This window comes from Gekko japonicus, unplaced genomic scaffold, assembly GCF_001447785.1.
Source record: "Gekko japonicus isolate JY-2015 unplaced genomic scaffold, Gekko_japonicus_V1.1 scaffold1808, whole genome shotgun sequence".
Taxonomy (NCBI): domain Eukaryota; kingdom Metazoa; phylum Chordata; class Lepidosauria; order Squamata; family Gekkonidae; genus Gekko; species Gekko japonicus.
In genome coordinates this window covers 50,041-63,794 of record NW_015168102.1, presented here as the reverse complement: position 1 = coordinate 63,794, position 13,754 = coordinate 50,041, and the positions used below count along the sequence as shown (strand labels likewise).

Genomic DNA, 13,754 nt, shown 5'->3' with positions numbered 1-13,754 from the left:
TGCAGATATACACGATGAAGAAAACATAACTAGGTGATGGGTTTTGCTAATGGAACTGCCGCTTGTGTCTTTACAATTTGGCAGTAAAAGACTAGATTTTTAGATCAGGCTAGATATTTATACCATCAGCCATAGTTTCTTGCAGTATTTGCTTTATTTACAAATAGCACACAGATGGAGGACTTAAAATCTGCTGCCTCATAGCAGATCACTAAAGAAAGATAGGATGCTTGAGTCAAGTCATACTGCTTTGTTTTTCTTTCCCTCAACCTTTCTTTCTAGTTGCCGCTTCCTCTTAGCTTGGGAGAGGAGGTCTTCTCCCAGTCCTGATGGGTGTGGAACAGAGCCTATCAGTAGGTCTTTTCCTAATACTTAGTCCCCAGTGAGGAAAAATGGCATTCTTTTGTTTATGGCCCTGCCTTCCATCTATCCTTCCATCTTGAGAGTCCCTTGGACTGCAAGAAGATCAAATCAGTCAATCCTAAAAGAAATCAACCCTGACTGTTCCCTGGAAGGCCAAATAATGAAACTGAAGCTCAAATACTTTGGCCACCAAATGAGAAGGGAGCACTCACTGGAGAAGACCCTGATGCTGGGAAAGATTGAAGGTCAAAGAAGACGGGGACGACAAAGGATGAGATGGTTGGACAGTGTCATAGATGCAACGAACATGAAATTGAGTAAACTTCAGAGGACAGCGGAAGACAGGAAGGCCTGGCGTGATCTGGTCCATGGGGTCGTGAAGAGTCGGACTCGACTGTGCGACTGAACAACAACAACAACAACTTCCATCTATCTGCAGTGATTGCATAGCACATTGTCAATGAGGGGCGAGTTCATTTTGCATCCCCCCCCCACTCTTAAGCATTGAGTCATCTGAACCTGCAGTGCTCTAACAGTCGGTCACCACAAATTTCTGTTCTCTGGATTCTTTGGCCAGTTCACGTTGCCAGAAGCAAGCCTAGGTCTCCCAGCGTGACCAACATTTATTAAAGCTAGTGGCATAGTGCTCCTCCAGTTTGCTGTTAGGAGGACTACGTGACCCAGTATTTTTATTCAGGTGGGTAGCTGTGTTGGTCTGAAGCAACAGGACAATGTTTGAGTCCAGTGGCACCTTCAAGACCAACAAAGTTTAATTCTGGGTATACACTTTTGTGTGCATTCACACCTCATCTGATTATACCCAGAATAAGAAATCTTATGCCCAGATTTAAACTTTGTTGGTCTTAAAGGTGCCACTGGATTCAAACTTTGTTCTAGTATTTTTTATGTTACAGAAAAGGGATTGTTTAAAATCAACAAATTTAGAGTTCACTGGCACCTTTAAGACCAACAAAGGTTTATCCAAGGTATGAGCTTTCGTGTACACGCACACTTTATTAAACACGTTAGAATGGCAGGTAAGGTTCAAACTTATAGCCAGAGAATGAACAGCAAATTAAAACATGCAACATGATGATGATCAAGATATGCAAAGTGACACTAAAATAAGATTATAGGTTCAACAGTTGTAAAGTAATAAATATGTCAAACTAGCCAATAAATGTACAAAATTAGAGTCCAGTGGCAGATAAATGTCATTCTCTGGCTAGAAGTTTGAACCTTGCCTGCCATTCTAACATATTTGAAAAAGCGTGCCTTGCACACGAAAGCTCATACCTTGAATAAACCTTTGTTGACTGGACTCTGAATTTGTTGTACTGCTCTGCTTCGGACCAAACATCTGACCAACTGGATCTGTTTAAAATCAAGCACAGCTTTTCCTCTCTCCGATCCCTGCAAGACAAGTGAGATTTGGCAAAATTGCTTCTTCCTCATTCTTCTCTGTCTCTGCACACCCGCCTGAAATCTTGGGAGGCCGAAATTTTATCCGGCTGTGCGAGGACTTTGCCGGCGTTATTTTAGTTCCTGCTACACAGAACCGCTTCGGGGTTTGTTCAAGCAGTCCGAGCAGCTACCGAGGGGAGCGCTACTCTCCTCTACGCGGAAAGGCCATACACTGGCGAGCCACCAGAGGCGCTGCTCTTCCCCAGAGCCTCGCAGCAAGGGCGTCACATAGAAGCCGGCCGGGGTCGGGGGGCCGCCGCTTTCCCGACGAAGCCGACTGGACGGGCCATGGGTTCGCCGGCGGTCGAGCTGGGTTTCGCGGAAGAGGCGGTGGATGCTTGGCGGCTGCGTCGGGAGCAGTTCCCCTCCAAGGTCGGCGGGAGGCCGGCTTGGCTGGGCGAAAGCGGCCTGCCCGGCCCATCCGAGCTGCGGTGCGGCGTTTGCGGACAGTCTTGCGCCTTCCTCCTGCAGCTCTACGCCCCTTTGCCCGACCGACCGGACGCCTTTCACAGAGGCCTCTTCCTCTTCGCCTGCCGCCAGCCCGCCTGCTACCGCCCCGCCGGCCCCGCCCCGGGCAGTCTGAGAGGTAAGGAGGGAGCTCGCAAGCCAGGCAGCCCTTCGGCTCGCTTCCTGCAAAGGGGAAAGGGAGAGGCCCTGCTACGGGCTCTGGTTGTGGAGCCACGTGGCTGGGGGCTGAAAGGAGAGGACCTTTAGAAGCAAGCAGATTCAGGGTGTCCTAATGTGCGGGCAGGAGCTGCGGTGGCTCAAGTGGTTAAGACGCTGGACTGCAGGCTGTGGAAGGTCAGTAGTTCAGCAGTTCGAGACCCGGGTGCCGCAAGACGGAGTGAGCTCCCATCTCTAGTTCCAGCTCCTGCCAACCTAGCAGTTCGAAAGCAAGAAATTGCAAGTAGATAAATAGGTACCACTTCGGTGGGAAGGTAACAGCGTTCCGTGCGCCTAGGTGTTTAGTCATGCCGGCCACATGACCACGGAAACGTCTTCGGACAGCGCTGGCTCTTCGGCTTTGAAACGGAGATGAGCACCGCAACCCTAGAGTCGGACTCGACTGGCTTTCGAGCAAGGGAACCTTTACCTTTAATGTGCAGGCCCAGTCCATTTGTTACATTCCCCCCCTCTACTGTAGCTTAGGCTGAATGACTGGCCCAGGGTCACCCACAGAGCTTCATGACTGACTGGTGACTTTAAAACATGCACACAAACTAACCGGGCCCTTCTCGTTCCTAATCTCACAGTCTAACCACTGTACCACATTGCCTCTCAAAACCAAATGTAGTATCTGTTTGTTTCTAAGGAGCCACAAGCATCTTTGTTGTGTATGCCTGTTTACATTAGTGTGTTAAGGTACTGTAAAGTCCTCTCCACAGAATCCACCATCAGAGCTGCTTTGGGCTGGTCATCTGTATCTTCTTAGTAGTGCATAGAATCTCAAATGCTGAGGAAGTGAGTTCTCCTCACCAGCAACATTTAGTTGACAGCTCCATAAAGTTATTGTCATAATTGAAATCTCGAAGACTGTTCTAGCAAAATGGGAATATGTCTTGTGCAGTTCTAAATCTTACAAATATGAACTGCGAGTTGCATAGCAACCTTTGGAAATCCTCGACTGCTGACATTTTTGGCAACCCAGTGACAGGGATCTAAGATTTAAAAATCAGAAATGCATTAGGGTTAATATTATCTGTCCATCTTAGTGGCATTGGTCCCCCCCCCCCAGTTTATGTATATACCGAAACAAATGATGTTGCAAACGGAAACATCAGGATCATATAGCAATTTAGCTTGATAGGTCAGTTGTAAATATAAGCAGTGAATATTGGAAAGCACACTTTCTTACAAAGACTTTTGTTACATTGATGAATGTTACAGAAGTATCTGATATTCTGCCCCTGCCTCCCTAGGGAGCTGGGAAACTTTGGGATTAGGGGATCTTCCTTCAAGAAAAGATTAAGGCGTGTGGTTGTAGTATGTCATACCAAGGACAGAAAGATGTAAATATAAATGGAAAATCGTTATACTCTTTCAGGTTATTCACTTTGATTTTTTTTTTTCTCTTCTAAGTTTTCAGGAATCAGTTACCAAGGAAGAATGACATTTATTCTTTTGAGCCTCCTCCTGAAGAGCCAACCCTGGAGGAGGTGCCGGGTGCAATTCTGCAACTGAAATGTGGGGCAAAACTGTGCAAAGTCTGTGGTTGTTTGGGTCCCAAAGTGTGCTCTAAATGTCACAAAGCTTATTACTGTAGCAAAGACCACCAGGTTAGGGATTGGAAAGCAGGACACAAACTGTCTTGTGCAAAGGCAGGTGAGTGATCTGAAACATCAGAAATCCATACAAATTTAGAAAAGTAATGCTTCCAGAATGATGCTTAAAGGAGTACTTAGGTCAGTCAGTGCATACCACTTGGATTTATATTGTTTGCACTCTAATCAGATCCAAAGTCAGATATCAGGGTGAGTCCTGGATGGGTGTTTTTTTCAGAAGCCATGTATCTGACCCCTGCTGTCCAGACAGGGAAAGGAATAGTGTCACTGCAGAGTTCTAATATCACTCATATCCTAAAAGACTAGCATAGTTTGAAGAAATTAACTGATATGTGACTCTCCTGTTAAAAAGTAGAGTCTGCTGTAATTGTATGGTAATATTTCTGGTTGAAAACTAGTTTTTCCAGCACCCTATTTTGAAGGATGTGAAGGGCCAAGTGATTTTGGGCTAACATGAAGCTGTAAGTATCACATAAAATCTCCATATTAGCAACTGGAATTTTTAAAAAATTTCTAATGTACAGAACTGATGCAAGCATAGTAGTTGTTTTCAGTGAGTGCAAATAGAAGAATATTGGTTGACTTGGAATTAATAGCTGGTTATAAAAGCCAAACAACGTTCAGTATTTATTCTGAAGCTTGTCTTTATTTTCTTCACTATTCCATGTTATATGTATATTAGCTGTCTACTGATTATATTGAAGCTGTTTACAAACCAGCCTCAAGAAAACAAGTTAAAATAATAAATATAACCCAAAATGTGAATATGGAAGAATAACTGGAAGCATTTTTGTTGTCAAAGGCTTTCAAAGCCGGAGTTCATTAGTTGTAGATTTTCTGGGCTGTATGGCCATGGTCTTGGCATTGTAGTACTTGACATTTTGCCACCAGCTGTGACTGTCATCCTCAGAAGTATAACACAGGGAGTACTCTCTGTGTCAATGTGAGAAGAAAAACGGTAGGCAGGTAATTTATATCTACTCAGGAAGGTGGGGTAGGGCTGAGACATGCTAATAGAGGAGCTTTCCTGAGGAGGTTCTTTTGCATATGGATGGGCTGTTGAAATTCTAATCTTATCTGTAGTGCTGTTGTAAGATGTAGAGCATTTTGTGTTTTTCAGGACAGGAAACCATGCCCTATTTATTTTTAAACTCTCTTCTTTCCTGTTGAAATTGTGTTTACGTTTATGGATTTCAATGGCTTCCCTGTGTAATATGACATGGTAATTGAATGTGTTGTCCAGCATTTCAGTGTCTTGGAATAAGATACTGTGTCCTGTTTGAGTTAGGCTATGTTCAGCCACTGCTGATTTTTCAGGTTGGCCAAGTCGGCAGTGTCTTTCATGTTCTTTTATTCTTGTCTGGATGCTACGATGTGTGGTCCCGATGTAAAACTGTCCACAACCTGTCCATTTTTGTTTCTGTTTTATAGATCAGGTGGATATTGCTATACCAGATCATAAATTTCTTTTCCCTGAGTATGAAATTGTAATAGAGCCTGAGGAAATGGAACCCTCCAGCGTTGGTGAAACAGAACAGAAAGATCTAGACAAAAATAAAGATCCGACATGTGCAGATAGTACACGTAAGTAGAAATAAGTTTCCATAAGCCTCCTTTGGTTCTCAAATTAAAATATGAGTTCATCATTCTTTAATTTATTGAAATTAAAACAGGAATCCTAATACACTTGTTTTCCGAACAATATATCAGTATCAATATATAACTAGGCTACTAATGGGGAAGGAAGACAGTACGATCTTGGAAGCGAAGTAGTGTTGGTACCAATGTTCCCTCTAAGCTGTGGAGTCTCATGAGCAAAAATTGGTGAGCTACTGGCATTAAAGTTGGGAGCAAGCCATTTGGTGCCTGCATTAATTAGTTTGCTCTGGAGCCATCCTTCTTGAGCTGAGACAAAAATGTGTGAGCCGGAGGCTAAAAAACTGTGAGCTAGCTCACTCTAACTCAACTTAGAGGGAACACTGGTTGGTACCTGGAAGGGAGGAGCCCACCAAGGAAGACTTTGCAGGGGAAGGTAGTGGCAAACCACCTCTGTCTCTCAGTTGCCATGTAAGCCTCTTGCTGGGGTCGCCATACGTGAGCCGTGACTTGATGGCACCTGATACACACACATAACATGCTGCTAACGGTCTTGTGTGCAAAGAGTACTAAAGTTAGTATGCTATTTATATCTAGTTAGTCCTAATGATAATTTGTTCTCTCTTGTCGTCATTTACTGTGCAAGCCTTTTAGAGCCCAGGCCAACAAAGAGCTGCCAGTTTGCTTGTGTATTTGCATAGCTGCTGAGCAGGATCCCGTCATGTTGCGTGTATCCAAGTTTGTGGCCCCACCCACTGTAAAAATGATAGTTGCACGGGGATAATTGTGAAGAAAATGTGTATCAGCATTGGATTATAACAAACAAGTGGGAGCCTGCAAAAATGTTCCACAGTTGGCTGGAAAGGTGAGAACAGGCCCCAGCTATTCTTGGGCAAGCCCAAAACAACCCGTTTCCAGGCATTCTGTGGCTCTGACAGTGCACCTGTTTGACAGGCCAAACAGGCACACACTCACTGCCCTGAGGATGCTTGCAAAGGGAAGACTGCTCTACACTTTGGCAACCGTTCTTTGGGCTTGTGAGAGTACACCTGCGGATTAACTCAGCCGGAATGCTCTCCACCCCAACAATGGGACAGAAGGGGGACCCATGAGGACTTTTGTGGGACAGGAAATTCTGCTTCCCACCCTGCCTTTCCCCTCAGAACCCCCCTCACTGGGGCCAGCAGCACTGCCAAAGCTTGAGCTCCCCTTGGCAGTGCGGAAATACTCAATGGTTCCTGTGGTCAGCAGGATGCTCGTTTTCCTCGGCTTTTTGCTGAGATAAGCAGTGAATTGCAGTAGAAAGGGGTGTTTGGGGAGGAGGTTAGAGCAAGAGCCTGCCAAGTATGCTTTCTGCTTCAACAAAGACCTCTATTGGGTGGCTGTGGGAGGAGAGCTTGGAGCAGAAAGCATGCTTGCAGGGGATTGATGAAAGAGGGCAGGGGAAGATAGGACAAGTCCATCCACTAAAATGCTGGATCTAGAATGTTATTACTGGTTGTTAACTGCTGTATATCTTTTTTTTTGTGCATTTTTAGAGGAAGCAGTTGAATTCCTAGACGAAAACGTGTTAGAGGCAATGGCAAAGCATGAAACTGAAGAAGACAAGATTTTTCAAAAGTTTAAAGAAAGAACATCTTTGGAACCAGAACAGGTTTTAAAACTGCATTAAATTTTTTGTTGCTGTTGTTGAAGTGTTTCGGCCAAGTTTAATGTCTTGGTAGTATAAACCTTGTTTTTGATATTGCTGGTGCCTTCATGACACTAAAGTATTTAGAATTGAACCTGGGATCAGAAATTTAGTCCAAATGATATCTTGATAGTGAAGATTAATGACGGATTGAAGGTTAGATTAACTAAGGATAACTGAAGTCTGCAACATTACTGTTTCCTTCTACAAAAAACATGCCAGAGTAGAAGAATTTGAGTTCTTGATATATCTAGATGAGATTATTCTGCAGGTGACAAAACAAGCAGCTATGCGATCGCTGTGGAGAAGGCTCAAGGATTTTTGTGGGGGTTGATGCTGGGGACACACAGCACAGTTCCAGCTGCTGACCTGTACTGCATTTTTTAAAAAGAATTTTATTAGTTTATACAAAGAAAGGGGGAAGGGGAAGAGAGGGGAGGAAAGAAAATGGACGGAAATATATAAAAATCCAATTTAGCATTCTGCATGCAAGTCTTCTCATTAGAATTTCACAACTATTTCATCAATCATTCTTATTATTCTTCACTTAAATATATTCTCTCAGTATTTGAGTTTTACCCAGTCATAAAATGCTCTCTGTACTGCATCTTCACTAGTAAATGTCTCAGCCCCAGAGAAAATTGTGTTTACTTAAACTATTTATATTCCATACTACCCAGTCTGCGTATGGCAGTTATAAATAACACAAACCGTTGATTTCAGTGGCACTAAAATGAAACTTGCTTTCTTTTGTTTAGGTCCTTTCTGTATAATATAATTGGCAACTTCTGATTTCTCTTGGATTTCAGATTATCAGATATTGCAGAGATAGAGAAGGTCCCATCTGGATTTCAGGGGAAAATATTCCTCTTGAGACCAACATCCCAAATTGTGTGTGTGGCGCTAAAAGAGTATTTGAATTCCAGGTATGTACATTTGGCTTGTGTGCACATGCCCTCTTGTCATGGCAAGACAAACTATTTACCACCTCTTACCACTTGATAGTCCAGTACTGTGAGACCTGCTCTGTGAGTTCATGGGGTTCAAGGTGCTCAGTCCAGGTTTGTTTTTTTAAAAAGCACAGAGGAAGAAGAAAATAGTTTCTAGCTAATCAGTGTTCTTAAATAAACATTCTGTTCTTTGCCTGTGGTGACCTGTTTCATACAGCTGACAAATTTCTCTTCTTCTCATGTCATTTTTAAGGGGTCTCAGAAGGGAGGTTTGACAGACTGCACTTTTTAAAAGCTTAGAAGTGCTGTACAAACAGAGTAAACAACTGTGAAGGATTAATTCTTCACAGAAACAGAGAACCTTGAATGACAGGCTGCTCCAAGCAATCTGGTTAGCATCAGCTGAGCAGAGACTTGAGAGCTGCATGCTGAGGAGAGTCAGTCAGATTTCTGCCTTGACTGAGTTGAGTACTAACAGTTTGATTTCAGCCCTGACTGAGAGCAGTTTAACACAGACAGGAGAACTTCGGAAAGTTGGGAAGGACCAGTGGGTAGTTAGGCAGAGACTCCCATTCGGGCCAATGAAAGGGGATAGATCTTCTGGAGTGAGAAGGAATTTCCCTACCCAGTCTAAACAGGATGATAGCTCTGAAGAGTGCAGAGATCACTGATCTGGCGTGGTTAGAAACTGCCTTTAGAGACCTTAAGAGTCACTTAAAAACTCAAGACCAGTACTGCTGTTTCAAGAGAAGGGGCTGGGTACTGTAAAGAGTGTACCAGCCTCCTGGAAACCAAAAGAGTCAGAGGATACTCAAAGAAAGTTTACCATAGTGTTTGGGGAAACACTGGAACAAAAGCCTCTCAACATAAAGATTTAAGTCACTGCGAAAAGCTTAAGAAACTCTCATTAGTCTGAAATATAAGAACTAAAGTCTGTGCATGTACTGGATATACCTCAGAAATTTCAACCCCTGATTTCACCTGACTTTTCCCCTCTATGTTAAATCAAAAATGTTGTTATTTTTGAATTTCAAAAGTCCTCAAGTGCCATTTAAGTTGTTTAAGTCAAAGAGGGCTCCCAATCCTTTCCTCAGGTTCCTGGTCTGAGCAGACAGTCAAAATATTACAATGTGACAAGGGTGGGACAGCCAGAGTTCCTCAGCAAAGAAGAAAACACATTGGTAGAGTGGCTCAGTCAGTAGGAGGCAGTAGGGACTTGACTAATCCAAGAGAGAGGAGGAAGGATGCAACTCTTCCTGCCTCAGAGGATAAAAGCCGGTAACATTTTTTCTAAGGGTCAAATAGGGTTACACTTGGGAATGGCAGGCAGCACCCTGGATTACTTTAAAATGTTTTTATTCTGCTCTGTTAGAGCTCAGATTGGCTTACAATGAAGTAAGACCCTTTCACAACTCAAAACCAGTATCTGCAGTTTCATGAGCCAAAACATAGTTGTAATGCAAAATAGCCTCCATTTTTGTCTGCTTGCAGTTTGCTTGACCAAACTCTTAGGCAAAGAAGATTCTGGGTTCTTGTTAGGCCTGGAATGTGCTATCTAACTATGCTGCTGTAAATCTTGGGGTCCCAGAGGCGCCTGCAAGTCTCTTGGTGCCTCTTAGTTCCCTTTAAGACCTGCATGGCTCTGATAACGGGAGAATTATGACCTTCACTCCCATGGCAGTACCAGCTGCAAACCCTTAGCAGTGTGGCCTTGGCGGCCATTAATTCATTAGTAACATTCCTAACTGTTTGCACCTGTGATGGGAGGAGGGAGTCGAGTTATCTTCTAGAAATAACTTTCGATTCCCCAGAACTGAACAACAAGTATTATGGGATATCCTTTGTTACCCTAGTTACTGGCACTTGTGACATCACTTTGAAGGGATTGTGAGTGGCTACCTGGCCGGAGCCCCTCGTGACCCCCCTTTTCTATAAGAACCTATGCCTTTGGTAACCAGTGTGGATTCTTTGGGTATTTTGGCCAGGCCTGGTCAATACTCAAAGCAACCCTCCATAATGCCTTGAAATACTTTACCATCCTAAGAGGAGATGCTGTGTGGACTTTGTTCTGTGCCTTGGACTTTGTTTTTGCACCTTGGACTCTGAAATGAGCAAAACCTTTTGCCTGCTGCTTGGAAGTAATTAGCTATGCTGGATATGCTTAGATTTTGTTTTGTTTCCCTCACTACCTAAAGTCTCGTGTTTTATAACTTTGCACAATTTTATTTAAATAAAAGAAATTATATTTTTACCTTGTCTGAGTTACTGAGCCTCAAGAGTTTTCAAAGCCTTAATCCTGTGTCTTGGACTACTTGGTCTCTTACTACCAATTGTGTTTCTTTGTCAAGCCTTGTAGTGGAAGCTGCAAAGCTTGGTTCTTGGAATTGTGTTCCTGTGAGGACCCTGGAGATTTCTAGTTACTTTACTCCAGGTGGACTGGGAACTAAAAAGTGACTTGGTGGCAGATACCTCTTGTTTAAGTTTTGTGCTTTGTGTCCCTTGTTTTAGCAGCCTTGGGTTCTGGAGGGGACCCCTGGTTGCTACAATAGTGCCACAAACCTAACCCCTGATCAACAATATTCCATTGTCCAAAAATTACCCGGAATCATTAAAAGCCCAGTCTTCCAAGTTTCTAAAACAAAGAGGAATTGAAGCTATTAAATTTATTCCAAAACTGTGAAGCTCCAACTAAAAATTCTGGCCCTCTCACAGGCACCATCCTCATCTCTCAATGAGAGGGAAGAGATGGGCGGTTCTATATTGGTAGACCATCAGGTTTCCATAAAATATGAGAACACAGGAAACTGCTTGTTTTCAAAACACTGAAGTATGCGAAACGCTGTACGTTTAACAAGAAGTTGTAGCAAAGCACTTTGTTATAATTGTACTAACTTATTATATATAAAATCTTACTTGAGCACTTCTTGTTGAACTTTCTGATCAGAATTAGCTACATGTAACATGAAATAAAGATTTTTCTGGAGTGCATAGAAGAAATGTGTGTGAATGTTTAAAACTGATCCAGTAGACAGCTCTGTATACCTCACTCATTTTGATAACACTACGCCTTGTGTTCCTAAGGTTATGCCACAACTGCTGAACCATCTAAAAGTTGACAGCCTCGGAGAAAGCATTGACTGGGGAACTCTGGCTATCTACACATGCACTGATAACTGTAATTTGGGCAACCAGTATACAGAAGAGTTCATTTGGAAACAGGACATATCAAGCTCTGTTTAATTTCTTCAAAACTCCATTTCCACTGGATCCTTTTAAAAGAAGTACATTAAAACTCTTATCAGAAGAAGCCTACAACTGTATTATTCTTGAACATTTGCATTATAATGGGAATGTAATGGGCAGAATAAACATACATTTCCACTGTAGGGTGGGTAGCAGATTGCCCAATGGCTGTAAAAGCAGACCTTCATGCTTCAATAAAATACTGTCAAGGTGAGATTAGCATAGTTACAGCAGATTCATGGTTTGGAAAAATTGTACCTGACCCGTTTTCTGCATAGCTAGAAGTTAGCTTTTCGTACAACTGATACAGCATAAAAATTATTTCAGGTTTTACAACTGTGAACTTTTACCTAGCTTGTACCTTGTGCAGATCTGGGAACTAAAAAATGCTTTAATTCAAGTGGCTTAGGAATGCAGTAGCAGAATCGAGTTGTTTGATTTCAGTTACTACTACAGTAGTAAAACTTTGCTATTCTGCTTGGTCAGCTGTAGTCCTAAACTGCAGCCAGAATAGCATGTCAGCTATAACACCAGTCACTAAACCTTTGCCACAAATGTATTTTGTCTAGAAACCCAATAGTTAAAGTAACAGGAATATACTGTCTTAAGAGCTGGAGGATTTCTATGGTCCCACATCAGCAAAATACTACATGTATACCCATATTCAAGAAAGTGGTTCATGTTTCTGTGAATGCAGTGTGTCTGTTCTTAACTACTAATAGGGGACAGGAGATGCTCACAATGTCAATTAAAATAGACTTCACTGGTTTAATTTCCACCTTATCCTTATATTATAAAGCCGATTTGGGGTGGCTTCTGTCCTATGGGGTGGCGAGATTCCATTCACGCCAAAATCAGCCGCCTCTACTGTCACTCACAGGTGGGTCCCTGGCCACTGGCTAGCTTCCCTTGCTGCGTTGGCTCGGTCCCGCCCACAGAGCCGCAGCCCAGCCTCTCACCCTCAGTGTGCGCTTCGGCAGCTGGGAAGCCGAGCAAGCCTGTGGAGGGAAATGCAGTTGGAGCCGCCTCCCCTTCCCACTCGGAGCTACCTGCCTCTCGCCCTCCCCGCGGCTGCAGGAAACCCGAGCAGGCCACTGGAAGGGGAGGTGGTTGAGAAGCCCTCCCCTTCCATCAGGGCCATCTTGCTCACCCTCCCTGCGCAACGGGCGGCTGCAGACGACCTCCGGAGGCCTCTGCACCACCTTTCCCTGCCTGGCCGCCGAGGCCGATGTGCGGGGAAAGCCCTCCGAGGCGTTTGAGCGGGAGCAGCTGCCGAGAGACCCCCCCCACCTCCTCCGAGGCAAGCAAGCCAGCGAGCCCTTTGCAGCCCTCCACGTTAGTTCTCCTGCCACCCCCCCCCCCAGGGCGGCAGAGCAGGAGAAGCCGCTCAAAGGCCCCCCGGCCCCATCCTGGCCCAGCTGGCGAGGCCAGCGAGCCAGGAGGGACCCAGGGAGCCCTTTCAGGCCCTTCCCCTGGGTTCTCCTGCCCTCCCGCTGAGGCGGACAACCAGAAGCTGCCCAGAGGCCCCCTCCTGGCCCGGCCGCCAAGCCAGGAAGGGGCTGGGAAATGCTTTGGGCGCTCCAGTCCGGAGAAGTGACCTTGCAGGAGGGACGGGGTGCCTTTTCCTCAGAGGCAGTGGGAGGGCGCCAGGCCAGGGCGATCAGAGTGGCCTCGCGCCACCACCATGGTCCAGCCAGCCAGGAAGGGTGCGCCATCGGGGTCTGTGGCGGTCTCGAAGGAAGAGGAGGTGAGTTCTCCTGATCTCCCGCCCTCTGGTAAGCAGGGGGGCTGGGTCATGGGGCCTTGGCCCACTGGGGCGGGGGTGGACGAGGCTGGGTGGCTTGGTCTGCCGGGGCCTTGACCACGTGGGGGGGCCAGGCTGGGTGCCTTTGACAAGCCAGGGTGGGAGAGGACGGACACGGGGGCCGGCAGCCAGGCAGCCAAACTTGCACCCATTCCACGGGGCAGGACTTGCCCAGGTGCCTTGGCCCGGTAGAGCCTCGGTCCGGTGGCACTGGCGTGGAGAGGGCGGAGGCCAAGTGGCCCATGCCCAAACAGCCAGCCTAGCGCTCATTGTCTTCACTCCCACAACGTGGTATAGATAATTTTATATTTGCCAGGATTAGTGAAGGGTGGTAGGATTAATGGAGCAGTCTACAGCCATTT

General features: G+C 45.1%; 1 protein-coding gene across 1 annotated transcript; it reads left to right on the top strand.

The window, feature by feature from the left end:
• Positions 1 to 1,939: 1,939 nt before the first annotated feature.
• Positions 1,940 to 12,429, top strand: PDCD2 (programmed cell death 2). The gene is made up of 6 exons (XM_015414794.1): positions 1,940 to 2,413; positions 3,907 to 4,149; positions 5,541 to 5,693; positions 7,244 to 7,359; positions 8,205 to 8,321; positions 11,427 to 12,429. Exons 1-6 carry the CDS (start codon positions 2,116 to 2,118, stop codon positions 11,583 to 11,585), a joined length of 1,086 nt encoding a protein of 361 aa, XP_015270280.1. The 5' UTR covers positions 1,940 to 2,115; the 3' UTR covers positions 11,586 to 12,429.
• The last annotated feature ends 1,325 nt before the right edge of the window (positions 12,430 to 13,754 follow it).

Coding starts and splice junctions, on each gene's coding strand:
- PDCD2 (XM_015414794.1), top strand. CDS start 2,116: ATGGGTTCGCCGGCGGTCGAGCTGGGTTTCGCGGAAGAGGCGGTGGAT. Junction 2,414..3,906: donor CGCCCCGGGCAGTCTGAGAG/GTAAGGAGGGAG, acceptor TTCTCTTCTAAG/TTTTCAGGAATCAGTTACCA. Junction 8,322..11,426: donor AAAGAGTATTTGAATTCCAG/GTATGTACATTT, acceptor TGTGTTCCTAAG/GTTATGCCACAACTGCTGAA.